The sequence below is a fragment of the Nicotiana tomentosiformis genome, chromosome 11, assembly GCF_000390325.3.
Source record: "Nicotiana tomentosiformis chromosome 11, ASM39032v3, whole genome shotgun sequence".
Taxonomy (NCBI): Eukaryota; Viridiplantae; Streptophyta; class Magnoliopsida; order Solanales; family Solanaceae; genus Nicotiana; species Nicotiana tomentosiformis.
Window position 1 is genome coordinate 80,138,600 of NC_090822.1, and position 13,890 is coordinate 80,152,489.

The 13,890-nt window shown below is 36.8% G+C and overlaps 2 protein-coding genes across 2 annotated transcripts; one reads left to right on the forward strand and one right to left on the reverse strand.

Moving 5' to 3' along the window:
* The first annotated feature begins 1,170 nt into the window (after positions 1-1,170).
* On the forward strand, positions 1,171-6,787 carry LOC104092015 (putative late blight resistance protein homolog R1C-3). The gene is made up of 2 exons (XM_009597494.4): positions 1,171-5,366; positions 5,442-6,787. The coding sequence occupies exons 1-2, from the start codon at positions 1,171-1,173 to the stop codon at positions 6,574-6,576; spliced, it is 5,331 nt and encodes a 1,776-aa protein (XP_009595789.1). The 3' UTR covers positions 6,577-6,787.
* Positions 6,788-8,337: 1,550 nt separating this feature from the next.
* Positions 8,338-10,269, reverse strand: LOC104092016 (uncharacterized protein C594.04c-like). Its single transcript, XM_009597495.4, has 3 exons — positions 10,040-10,269; positions 9,685-9,954; positions 8,338-8,932 (listed from the first exon to the last, which is right to left on the reverse strand). The coding sequence occupies exons 1-3, from the start codon at positions 10,241-10,243 to the stop codon at positions 8,456-8,458; spliced, it is 951 nt and encodes a 316-aa protein (XP_009595790.1). The 5' UTR covers positions 10,244-10,269; the 3' UTR covers positions 8,338-8,455.
* Positions 10,270-13,890: the final 3,621 nt, after the last annotated feature.

Consider the following 13,890-nt stretch of genomic DNA (forward strand, 5'->3'; position numbering starts at 1 on the left):
AACTTGTCTTCTTAGTGATAGTGAACAATTGTAGCTAAATTTAGTTCTTTGTGGGTTTAGACTCAGGACTCTAAAATCGGATTATATTTGCAACGACCACTTAGTCCTTTTTATAAGACATAGTTGGGCGAGATAACATATATAGTATTGGAATAATAAAATAATTGAGAACAATTTTCAAACATATATAATGTATGTATATTATAAAATATACCTCTAATTTAAATAATTATTTTTATATTACATGGATGAAATATATTTTTTAAAAGCTTTTATTCTTTAATTATCAATTCTATAAATAATTTTTTGAGTTTATATAGTAAGTGTTAAAATTACTAATACTAACAAATTATTCCAATTAATATTTTTTATTCTGCTCAATTATTTTATTATTTCAACATTAGATATGCTTGAAAAAATATTTTGCACTTTATTACTTTATAATTAAAATTTATTTGTTCTATAGGTAAATCCACAATATAGATTAAAAAGAGCAAAAAATTATAATATAGGTAAAAAGAAAAAAGACAAAGATTGATAATTTAAAGGGTAAATTAGACATTTGATAATCAAAAGTTTGGAAACCTAGTTGAGCGGCCTTCTGACTTCTGAGTACTATAACAATAGTTATGTGACTTTTCTGTTACAAACGAAAGAAATAAAACTTCACTAGATAATTTCAAATAGTTGAGTGACTATTTGAGTAATAGAGTAAGATATACTATAATCATCTATTTTCCGCACATCTTTATTTATTTTGTTTATGTATTGTATTTTTCAAAATATTCGACTCCAATTTATCATGTTCAATAGTATCTTTCGTCTTTTCTAACTCAAACCTCCACCTTGGAATGACCTGAAAATGCAACAAATTAAACGATCACATTCATGCACCAAAACTGATACAACAGACCTGAATTACAAATTATTAAGTTCTATGGTTGAACTGTCTATTCACACGTCATATCTGTGAAGTATATATACAATCATACAAAAGACTTACTATATAATAATGTACAAATTAAAGAATTACTAAAGTCAACGCTATTACCATTTTGTGCAATGTTCTTGATCTGAATATAAAGAGGACTGATCGAGTCAGCTTCTCATTTTCTTGTGTGACAAACCAAAGAAAAAAAAGAAGTAATATTCTGATAGAGAGACTGTAAGATGTTTTGCAAAGAAGCCATTGAAGCTCTAGATTTGATGAAAGATCAATGGAGATTGTCCTTGACAGATGCAATAATATTGGATGAAATCAATTTCCTCATTATGGAGCTGAAGTTTCTGGACATTTTCCTGAGGCTGCACAGCTTTACTAATGACAGTAACTTGATGGATGCTTCAGAACACGTCCGAGCTATGGTTAGAGTTGTAGGATCAGACCTCTACAGTCTATTCTCCACAGGAATGGTGCCACCTGATCCAAACTTTGATCTCACTTTGTCTGAGGTGCAAGAAAAGATCCAGATTTGTAAGTCCGAAATCAAAGCTCAATACTCTTATCCTCAGGTAGTAAATCTTTCTGATGCTACTCCCATGTCTGTAGCAAAACTCATTGGTGATGTAATAGAGACTATAAAATATGTGGTGAGCACACCTTTGGCCTCTTCCTTATCTATTAGTCCACAACTTGAGGAGCAACTCTTTTGCGCATTGAGTTCACCACAATCTCTCTGTTACATACTTGCTTTCAGAAAATTACAAGACTCTAGCCAAATGACTTTCTTTACTCATGCTATAGCTGTCACTTGTCATGCAGCAATGATTATCTTCTTGCATTTTCCTGAGCATAATCAGGAAACTGATATCAATTCCTTGCTTACTGATTTCGTATTGAAGAGAATCTTTCCCATTCAGCCTTGTGTCCGCCGTATCTATGTTGAACTCATCCAATCTTTTATGTCCGGACCACAATTAACCTGGCGTCACGTTGTCCTAGCAAAAATGGAAACAATGTTTACCATTTTTCTCAAAACCAATCTGCTGATGTTACAATTCTCTTATAGCTACGGCTTGATAGTTCCATTGGAGGATCAAAAACAAATGGAGAACTTTTTCGAGATGTTGGACTATTTGGGAACTTATCTTGAGGATCTGCCACCACAGGGCTTTGGATCTAAGCTTAGAGAAATAGATAATTTGATGGTCAATGCAGCACTTTTCATTTTCTCGTTATATGGTAACGAGGAAGACGTGGCATCTGGAGAAATAAATCAAGAGGCCACCCTTGATTTGCCTGGCTTGATTCGGAGTATCAGCGCTTTGACTTACCAGATCATTCAAATGTCATTTCAATCCGTTTTACCTAGGATTGATGGACTTGGCTTTGTTGATTTCCTTCTGGACAACATGAAGGAGTTCCTTAACCAGTCTGCTGATACACTTCCTTCTGCCAAGAGCCAACTTGAATCTGTGCTGAAGCATCTTGAATTTTTGCAACCTTTTTTGAGCGATGTTGCAGCAGCAAAATGTATTAATCATGACAGACTGCAACATCTTGCCACAGTGGTAATTGGCAAGGCATATGAAATAGAATATATAGTTGATTGTTTCGCGACTAAAGATGTTCCTGGCTGGTATCTTACACCATGGCTTTCGGATCTCATTGAGGAGATTGAGTTTGTTAAGGCAGAGGTTGAAAAGATTAAGGAGGACAAGGCGTGTGACGCACCAACAGACAACTTCACTGATGCTTCCAATGTTGCCACATCATCACAATTGGCCAGTATGCCAAGCATAACTGAAGAAATGGTGGGATTCGAGGACGTGGTGCAAACGTTAAGAAATCAACTTGTTGGAGGAACATCACAACTTGATGTTGTCTCAGTTGTTGGCACTTTCGGACAAGGTAAAACAACAGTTGCCAAAAAGCTATTCTCTGACGAATCAATTGCCTCTCTGTTTGATGTTCATGCAAAATGTCTTCTTCCTGTTGTATATTTACGTAGAGAGTTGTTGGTTGCTATTCTGAATGATGCTGTTGACAAGCAAACTGATCTTAGTGAAGTGCCTGAAGATGAATTAGCTGACAAGTTGCACAAAATATTGTTGCAAAGGAAATACCTCATCCTCATTGATGATGTTCGTGAAACTGTAGTATTGGACTTTTTAAAGTCGTGCTTTCCGGATGCCAACAATGGAAGCAGAATTATTCTAACAACAGAGTTAGACGAAGTTGCTAATTATGCTACACGTGTTAGTTCTCCCTATCGTCTTCGCTTGTTTTCTGATGAAGAAAGCTGGATGTTGTTACAAAATAAGGTTTTCCTCCGACAAAGTTGCCCACCGTATCTTAGAGATGTTGGACAAAAACTAGTAAAAACCTGCCGCGGGCTACCTCTTGCTGTTGTTATGCTGGCCAATGCTCTTGCAAAACTGGCGAAGAATGGGGATCACGTGAACTTCTCTGAAGAGGCGATGAAAGAGTTCAATGAAATTCTGGAGAACCAGAGATCTTCTTATGTTAGTGTATCATCACAAATGGCCAGTACTCCAAGGATAACTGAAGAAATAACAGATGAAATGGTAGGTTTCGATGATGTACTGCAAACCTTAAGAGATCAACTTGTTAGAGTAACACCAAGAGAGCTTGATGTTATCTCGATTGTTGGCACCTTTGGACAAGGTAAAACAGCAGTTGCTAACAAACTATTAGCTGACGAATTAGTTGTCTCTTTGTTCGATGTTTGTGCAAAATGTTTTGTTCCTGTTGTTTTCGAACGCAGAGAGTTATTAGTTGCTATTCTGAGGAATCTTGTTGATAAGACAACTGATCTTAGTGAAGCGAGAGAAGATGAATTAGCTGATGAGTTGCACAAACTTTTATTGCCAAAGAGGTATCTTCTCCTCATTGATAATGTTAATGACCCTGTAGCATGGGATTATCTAAGGTCATGCTTTCCAGATGCCAACAATGGAAGCAGAATTCTTCTAACAACTCGTCTAGATGAAGTTGCCACTAAGGCTAGACGTGTTAGTTCACCCCATTATCTGCGCTTGTTTACTGATGAAGAAAGCTGGATGCTGTTACAAAATAAGGCGTTCCCCCGACAAAGTTGTCCGCCAAATCTTAGACCTCTTGGAGAACAATTAGCCAAAGGGTGTAAAGGGTCACCTGTTCAAGTTGTTGTGCTGGCTGGTGTTCTTGCAAAAATGACGACAAAAGAGTTGGAACTACTGACAGAAGGGGATAAAGGTGTTCAGATGGTCTTCATTAAAGAGCTGGAGAAAAAGGCCATGGAAGCTACGTTAGACCAGGCGCGTGGCTCACGACCAAAAAGCTTTAGAAAGGCTTCCCAAGGCCATATATCATCTCAACTGGATTGTACTATAGCTGAAGATATGGTGGGATTCCAGGACGTCTTGCAAACAATAACAAACCTACTTGTTAGAGGAACATCACAGAGAGATGTCATTTCTATTGTTGGAATGGCTGGACAAGGTAAAACAACAATTGCTAACAAACTATTCATAGATGAATCAGTTGTTCCACAATTTGATGTTCGTGCAAAATGTTATGTTTCTCAAGTGTACGACCGTCGAGAGGTGTTGGTTTCTATTCTGAGTGATGTGGTCGACAAGCCAACAGATCTTAGTGAAGTGCCTGAAGCTGAATTAGCTGTTAAGTTGCGCAGACTATTATTTTCAAAGAGATACCTTATCCTCATTGATGATGTCTGGGAAACTAGAGCATGGGATGAGTTACAGTCATGTTTTCCGGATACCAACAACAGTAGCAGAATTATGCTGACAACCCGGCTAGATAAGGTTGCTAACTATGCTAGCTGTGTTAGTTCTCTTCATCATCTTCGCTTGTTTTCTGAAGATGAAAGCTGGACGTTGTTACAGAAAAAGGTGTTTCTCCAACAAAGTTTCCCACCGGATCTTGAAGGTGTTGGACAAGAAATAGCAAAGAAGTGTGGAAGGTTACCTCTTTCAATTGTTTTGGTAGCTGGTGTTCTTGCAAGTATGACGAAGAAAGAGCAGTGGGAACAAGTGGCAGATGGTTTAGGTTCACATATTCGTGGTGACTCCAAGCACATCATACAATTCAGTTACAAGAATTTGCCCCATTATCTCAAACCTTGTTTTCTGTATTTTGGAGCATTCTTGGAGGACAAAGAGATTCAGATCTCAAAGTTAATGAAGTTATGGACGGCGGAGGGTTTGGTAGTAAAACAAAAGGAAAGACGCTTGGCTGATATAGCAGAAGATTATTTAGAGGATCTTATTAGAAGAAATATGGTGATGTCCACCAAGAATAGATGTCTTGGAAAAGTAAAAGCATGTCGTATCCATGATCTGTTGCTTGAATTTTGCAAGGAAAAAGCAAAGGAGGAGAAATTTCTACTGTGGATATATAGGTAATCAATTTCAGTTTTTACTTTCTCACTGAATCAATTTTACTTTGTTTTGATTCTGTTTCTTCCTATGGACAGGGATCAAGATGCAAATTCTACCGAAGTGTTGTCTCGAATGCTTGTACAACGTCGTATATCCATTTATTCAAAACAGCACAATCTTGTTGAAAGGAGTCCATCTTGTTCCAATGTCCATTCCTTACTATTCAGGAAGGTTGGTGATGATGTTATCCCCTCAGTCGACAATCAGGTCTCATTTGCTTTTCACAGCTTTAAGTGTCTTAGAGTGTTAGATCTGGAGTTTGTCACTGTTGGTTCTTTCCCAACTGAACTATGTCAATTGAGGTACCTTGCACTTAGAACTTTTGAGGAATCTATTCCATCATCTATAGACAATCTCCGGAATCTTGAAACACTTGTGGTTAAAGGGCTTGGAAGTGAACTTTCATTGCCACACTCCCTGTGTAAGATGGTTAAGATGAGACATCTACATTTAAACGACCGTGCCTCTTTCGATTTGCAGAACTTAAAAATATTCCTTGAGGATCCCTCGGAATTAGATAATTTGGAGACTTTTTCCACTCCTGCTTTTTCATCTGGTGAAGATGTGGAGAGGGTATTGAGTAAGACCCCTAATCTTCGAAAACTGAGATGCATATTTTCAGGATCATGGGGTTATTCTGAGGAACAAAAAAAGGACTGCAATCAGTTCCCAAGATTACAGCACTTAACCAAGCTTGAATCACTCAAGGTGTTTTGTTTCCACAAGCCAGAGCGATCACCTTGTGTATTCAATTTCCCGTCAGATCTTAAGAAGCTGACACTTTGTGGTTTTGGATTGCCATGGAGTGAAATTTCAGCCATGTCAACACTTCATAACCTTGTGATACTCAAGCTGCAATCCGATGCCTTTTGTGGAGAAGAATGGGAAGTAAGTGATGAGCAATTCTCCCAGCTAAAAGTGCTGAAGCTAGAAAATATTTCCTTTGCGCGTTGGAGTATCTCAGAGGATGCTTTCTCTAACCTTGAGAAACTGGTTCTGCATAGTTGTGATTGTCTAGTCGAAATCCCTTCTGAATTTGGTTACTTCACTTGCCTACAAACTATCGAAGTAAAGTCGTGCCAGGAATCCGTTGCAAATTCAGCTAAGAATGTCGAGGAAATTCAGGTTGAAGAAATGCAAAATAACGGCTTCAAGCTTTTTATCTACTAAGTTGATCAAGAAGCATTTCTTAGTCATGTATTCCATTTCCAAATGGCTACAACTTTCATTAAGATGAAATACTAGCTAGTTTTTACTCATTATATTTCTTTAGGATTAGCCTATTTTTAATGTAAATTCTGTTTACAGTAAAGATGAAATGTATGGATTTGCAAACTTACTTGGGAGTTTTATTAAATGAAAGGCGAATATGTTTCACTCAGTAATTGGACAACAATAGCTTAATCATTTTGGATGTTGCAAAAAAGTTATTCCTGTCCCAAGTAATGCTAGTGAAGTTTAAGACTTTATTCTTTTGTTGCAAGTGAAATTACTCGCTTCACATTGTCAATAATGAACTTTTCTCTGAAAAATCAGATGATAAACTGTATGTCCAAGAGATCACTTGTTTCACAGATTCTTCTTATATCACTCTCTCAAGACTCTTAACGTCCAATAAGCAGCTCAAAATGATTTATGAAGAGCAGCAGAAGCTGATCCCTCATTTATCGAGATCATTAAGAATCTCTTTTGCACTATACTTGTCTTAAGTTTTTGTTTATTATGTGGTCTCTATTACTCTGATTGATTCCTTCATATAATCTATAAGACCTGACATTGCTGAATATGCATGATTGACATTTGAACACATACTCTTAAGAAATCCATCTGGCTATCTTGCTGATTCTTTGAATCAGTTGCATCTTGAAGTGAATAACTTCACTGATTTTCCTTCTCAGTTGGAAAGTATAAGAATCAATTTGTTTACAATGCGAGCATCTCAGATGACCTTTCAGTTTAAACTTCTTGGAATCTTGTTTTTCAAGAATTTGCAGTGTGATGGATTATTTCTGTGTGTGGAGAATTATATCTGCTATGAAAGCTGCTTAAGTGAGAAGGATGTTAAATCACAAGTAATATACGAAGGGCAGAAGCGGTCAACTGATCCACCTTCTCACTCTTTATCATAATCTTGTCTTCTGTGCATTGTTGCACTAACACAAATTTGAACAGTTGCAAGCCTACAAGGATCATTGTTGCACTATCTTACATATCATTCTGCAGCAAATGATTTTGAGAATATACACCACAAGGGCACAGAGAAGCAAGGAGCACGACTTCTTTTGAGTTTTAAATCTATACCAGAACTGATTTAATATAGTTGGAAGCTTAGATAGAAAATCAAAATACTCAATAGGATAAGAACAATTCTTACTTCATACTAGTCTTATTGGTTGATCTTCTAAATTGCAGGAATTTTATCTCAATCCTGTAGACTCACAAGAAGATTAATCTCGTAAGCCTTTTGAAAGTTGCACTTGAAGTAGAAAAACGAATTCAAAGAGAAATATCAAGAGACTTGTACTAATAACATGTTACCAAACGGCAGAAATTGGCAACGAAATAACGGAAATTATAGCAGAATTAGACGGTTCAAGAGAAATACCATTGCATCGTTGATATCACTCTACATTTTCATATCCAGACGAGGCCATGATAAGGAGTATTTATAGCAACGGGAGGGGATTTAGGTGTAATGATTGAGTTTACACTTGTCTAGGCCATTGTATTGAAAAACAACTCAACTGTGCCTATATGTTACCAGAAATTATTATTTTTAAAAGTCGGAAAATGCTACACCTGGTCCGGAAAACACAACTATACTAACAAATCATACATTATGGGAGTTGATTGCTTGATTTAGTTTATCTAACTTATTCCACATTTTTCTTCTTTTACATACTATGTCTACTATATATTAAGATAACTCAGTAAAGAAGTTCTTCTTAACCATCTTTCATACAAAACAAATAAATACAGAGCAGATTACAATCGTTCTTATCAACTGCTATGCCAAAGAATAAGGCACATCAACTGATGAAATATGAAGTCAAGTTTTCTTATCTTTTCCAATTGAGGAAGACTTGAACCATGGTATCAACACAGATGTAGTCTTTTGGTAGAGCTTATATGCTTCAGTTCTGTATGTTTGGCTAAGCATCCTCTTCTCCACAAGCACAGTGACATATGCTAAGCAAATGCTATTTATGAGTGCACCAATAAAGGTCCAACCTTGACCCAAATTCCATGCAATTACGGCCAGTCCCCACCACCACAACTGTTCTCCAAAATAATTAGGATGTCTTGAGTAGCACCAGAGGCCTTTGTCAAGAATTGGAACCATCGGTTGGCCAAGTTCTTTCAGTTTCTGATTTCTGCTAATAAAATTGTGGAGCTGTGTATCGGCATGATAGGCGATTGTAATGCCGGAGAGGCAGATGACTATGGCAATGAAATCCCAGATATTCCATGGCTTGTTCTGCGAATGGACAACATATAGAGGCAGGCATATCCCCATCTGAAAAACCTGCAAAGGCAAATGTATACAAAAATTTCAACATCATAATGCTATATTAACAAAGAATTTGAAGAGGGAGTATTCTTTTTCTTTTTGTTTCTCCCAACTCACAGAATGCAAATGTGATTTGATGTTTTCAGTTATTATGAACATCCAAACTTGAATGCTAAATGAAGAAAGCAAGTAAAAAATTGGAAAGGAGAATGGCTAAGAATTTGACACTAGGTAAATAATCTTATCATATTTCTTGTCTTTGTTGCAACACTTTTTAATATGATTCTTGTGCCATCAGAAAAAGGCATACTGCACATAAACTCAATCAAGGGCTGATACTGCAAGTGATCTATGTATTTTATGTACAACCTGTAAAGAAATAGAGAATTTTAAAATTTGAGTCTAACTCAATTTCAAAAGCTAGTTAATGTGATGAGTAACGCCGAAGACCATATAAAGAGTTAACAACTCATAGTCTAACCAAGATGGAACTCTAAAAACATAACATGGGAGCCCAACATTGGATAAATCAAGAATAGAAATAGGTGTGGCATAAAAGAAATGGACTTGAGCCTAACTGAAAATAAGAAACTAGCTCATATGATGAACATTGCTCAAATAGCGTATGAGGAGATAAAGACAGGGACCCTCAAACAAAATCTGGAAAAGTTAACGTAAGATTATAACTATTTTTCACAAACCACATAATAAATGAAACAGAGTCATATTCATAAAGCAAGAACATGACAAATGAAGAAAAGAGTTACCTGCTGAGAGAGATAAATAGCAAAGAAAGAGACCCACCACCATTTCTTGCCATACTGGTGGCTCAAGTCTGTGAATCTCCAGTCTTGCCTGACTCCCCATTGCCAATTTTCACGTCGGAAGTAGCTGTGAATCAGCCTAATACTCCAAATCCATGTCAAAAGCATCACAATACGTGATCTCCATTGATTGTACTGTGTCTGTGCCGTGGGATGATTGGCATAGAAATGTAACAGCATTATTGGAATCACCATCCAGTACAAACCTATCAGCTGCAAATCAATTTCAATTTTCAAATCATCAAGTTAAAAAGGAAGAGCTAGCATTGACAGTGATTTCATTTTACAAGTGAGTTACCCAATGGCTTGATTGAAGAAGAGCAATGAACCAGAAGAGGACGTTGACATTAAGGAAAAACACTACATTAGCCAGTAAAAGTGGATGGAGATTGCACAATGAGTGATCTTGATTTTGATGAAGGAAATAGAGGTAGAAGATAATGGAGGGAAGGGGAACAACAAATGCAATCAAGGCATTCTTGAAATTCCTATGAGTAGCCATGTCTCTATTTCAGTTACCAGCTAGTGTCCTTGTCTTTTTTGCTTCTAGGGGTCTAATTTATAAACGAGTCTACGAGCCACGCCAAATTAAAATAAATGAGAATGATTACTCTATGTGACATATTTTATTACTCCTTAGTTTATCAAAAGAATGATAGTACCTTTTTATCTTTTAAAATAATTTAGAGCCGACGTAAGAAATTTTTTCATTTTTCCAAAAAAATTTCACTTTTTTCTAAATCATCGTTTGTTCATAAAATTTTCAATTTTTACTTGAAGATGCATTTTGGAAATTTTTGAAAATTTGAAAAACTCAAAAAAAACTGTTTTTCAAAATTTTCACTCAAACCACTCACAAAACTTCAAAACCAACCCAAAATTATATTCATATCGAAACACAGTTCTAAATTTAAAATACCATTTTCATTTGAATTTTTTTTTCCCCACTATTTTGGAATTTTACAATTCTTATGTCCAAACGCCCTCTTAGTTTTAAACATTTTTTCTTTAGTAACATGATTTTGTAGCCATAAAAATCTCATGGCATATTAAACATCATAAGTTTTAAAATTATGTATTTCTTTCTTAAATTTTGTATCGAATCAAACATAAAGTGAAACAAAAGAATAGTGATAAGGAGGGTGGTAGAATGACATCAATTAAAGGTTTCGAGTTCTTGTTCTGGAAATAAAAAAACCTCTTAGTAGAAAATACTTTTACCAGTAGACTTATATAGAGTAAATAGAAGATATTAGTTAATTAAGTCATTAGATTTATAATATCAGATACTAAGAAAACAAAAAGAAGAAGAAAGAATGAGTATGGACTGGTCCAAAAGAAAGCAAAAGGGGCTACTTTACATTGTCCATTGCACTATCTTTATGATTTTCTTCTGTCATTGAGAGGTTGCTATTTAAATTTGAAATTTATGATTACTTCCACTATCATTCTTGTCTCTATATTGTTTCCGACAAGCATGCCATTTCATCATCTTCTTCAATAAATTTGGACGTACCAATTTTGCAATATGGGATGATAAATTTGATGCTAGCTATCATGCTTTATGTTTTATTGAATCCTGATGTTAGCTGCCACAAATTAATGATTTCATCACAAAATCAACTAATAAAAGGTTTCTGCTATGAGTTGATTTGGGAATTTTCGGTGATTTGATTGTAAGGTTAAAAATTAGTTATGAAGAAAGGTATATTTATAAACTACAGTAGTAGTATTACTCTTTTATTCTTTTATTCCAAGTTCCTTGTTGTTAGACGATGTGGCATTATTGCCGGTAGTTTTCGCACTTCTCTTATAGCTTCGTATTTCTAGTTCCTTTGCTATTACAGGTTGTACTATTTGTTTCTGTTATCTTATTTCCTTGCCATTGTTACTATTTGTTTATTTTGTCTTTTTCACTGTTCTTGAGCCGAGAGTCTATCGGAAATAGTCTCTCTTCTGTCATAAGGTAGGGGTAAGGTTTGCATACACACTACCCTCCCCAGACCACACATGTGGGATTGCACTGGGTTTTGTTGTTGTTGTTGTTGTAAATTTTTAAACTACAAGTATAATTGAGTTGCTTGATGATTTCTATGTACATATGCAGATTCAAGATTTAAACTTTTTGAGTTCTGAGTTTGTATACGGTCGAAATAGATTTCGGCCTTCGTACGACTGATCGAGGTCAAAACATAATAGATTGAAGTAGGACTTCGAGATGGGTTCCGAAGATGGTACAAACAAGTTTCGAGCCCGAGGGACCGATCAATGTCGAGCTCGATATCATTATCAAGCTCGAATCCAAGTTGAACTATGATGCAAAGTAAAGTTATCGAGCTTATGATTCAGAGACCGACCAACACTGACCCCGAATCAATTCAAGGATCCGAGTCAGAATCGAGCTCAAGTCAAGATCGAGAGCTCGAGTCAAGACCGAAAACTCGAGTCAATATCGAGCTCATAGACAAGAGCCGTTGCAATCCCACTAGAGGAGAGAATCCTGGCAGGAATTATGGAAAAACTGATTTATCATGGGTCTCCCACTATGTATTTTTAATTATATCTAAATAAGATCCCTCTACTATAAAGAGGATGGTTATTATTTCTGTAAGGACTAAGTTTTTTGGCTCACATTGCAAGTCAAGCACCATATTCTCATATATTAAAGAGTTATTCTTTTGAGCTTCATAAATTGATTCAACTTGTTTAATCCTAAAAATCATCTTCTTTACAACCTTGTTTACTTTACATTCTTTGCAATCCATATTTGATATTTCTATTTATCTTTACGATTTGTATTAAGCTATACCACATATCCTTAGAACTATGTATAAATTTAACTCTATCCGTTTTTAGGGTAAACAGTTTGGCGCCCACCGTGGGGCTAAGGATAATAGTGGTTATTTGATACGAATATGCAAAAACACACCGTTTTGCGCTTATTTCCGAAAGTATCTCTGATTTCGGATTAGCAACGACTAACTACCAATCAAATGGCCTTACCTATCGACAACGAAGCTGGTCTTCAAGAAGAGAACAACAACTTGATACCCAGTACCGAAAGACCACTTGTCAACGTCGTTGGAGCTCGGATCGGAGTGCCAATAGATATCAATTCACATGTGGTCATTGAGGCGAACATACATTCTGAACCCGAAAATAGCATTTATGGTGGCACTCGGTCTGCAGTTCGAAACACCCACAACATTGAGGAAAACGGCGTCAGCTTGTGCATGATTTTTGAAATGTTACAAGCCCAACATGTAGCGATAGCTCAGTTGCAGAGCCAAACCCAGCTACCAAGTAGGCCGGAGCCCAGTCCACCCCGAGAAATTGCCCACAGAACCGAGCCAGCCATAGTGAGGTCAAATGAGCAAGAATCGGGGACTATTCCCGAAATTGCTAAAATACTCGAGGAACTCACAAAGCGGGTCGAAGCCAACGACAAAAAAGTAGAAATATATAATTCCAGGGTCGACCAGATCCCGGGGGCTCCACCAATGATAAAAGGGTTGGATTCCAAAAAATTCGTGCAAAAGCCTTTCCCCTCGAGCGCGGCCCCAAAACCAATCCCCAAAATATTCCGTAAGCCCGAAATTCTCAAATATAACGGAACAACTGATCCTAACGAACACATCACCTCTTACACGTGCGCCATCAAGGGTAATGATTTGGAGGACGATGAAATCGAATCTGCATTGCTGAAAAGGTTTGGAGAGACACTCTCGAAGGGAGCAATGATTTGGTATCACAACCTACCACCGAATTCGATCGACTCATTTGCCATGTTAGCAGATTCTTTCATAAAGGCACACGCCGGGGCCATAAAGGTCGCAACGAGGAAATCAAACTTTTTCAAGGTAAGAGAAAATGATAACGAGATGCTAAGGGAGTTCGTATCTCGTTTTTAAATGGAACAAATGGACCTGCCACCAGTCGTAGACGATTGGGCTGTTCAAGCTTTCACTCAAGGTTTGAACGAACGAAGTTCGACGGCATCACGATGACTGAAGCATAACCTGATCGAGTACCCAGCTATTACTTGGGCAGACGTGCACAATTGGTACCAGTCAAAAATTAGAGTCGAAGACGATCAGTTGGGGGCTGAACCCGCTGCTCGAAGGGATATCAATCGAGAACAAGATCCGA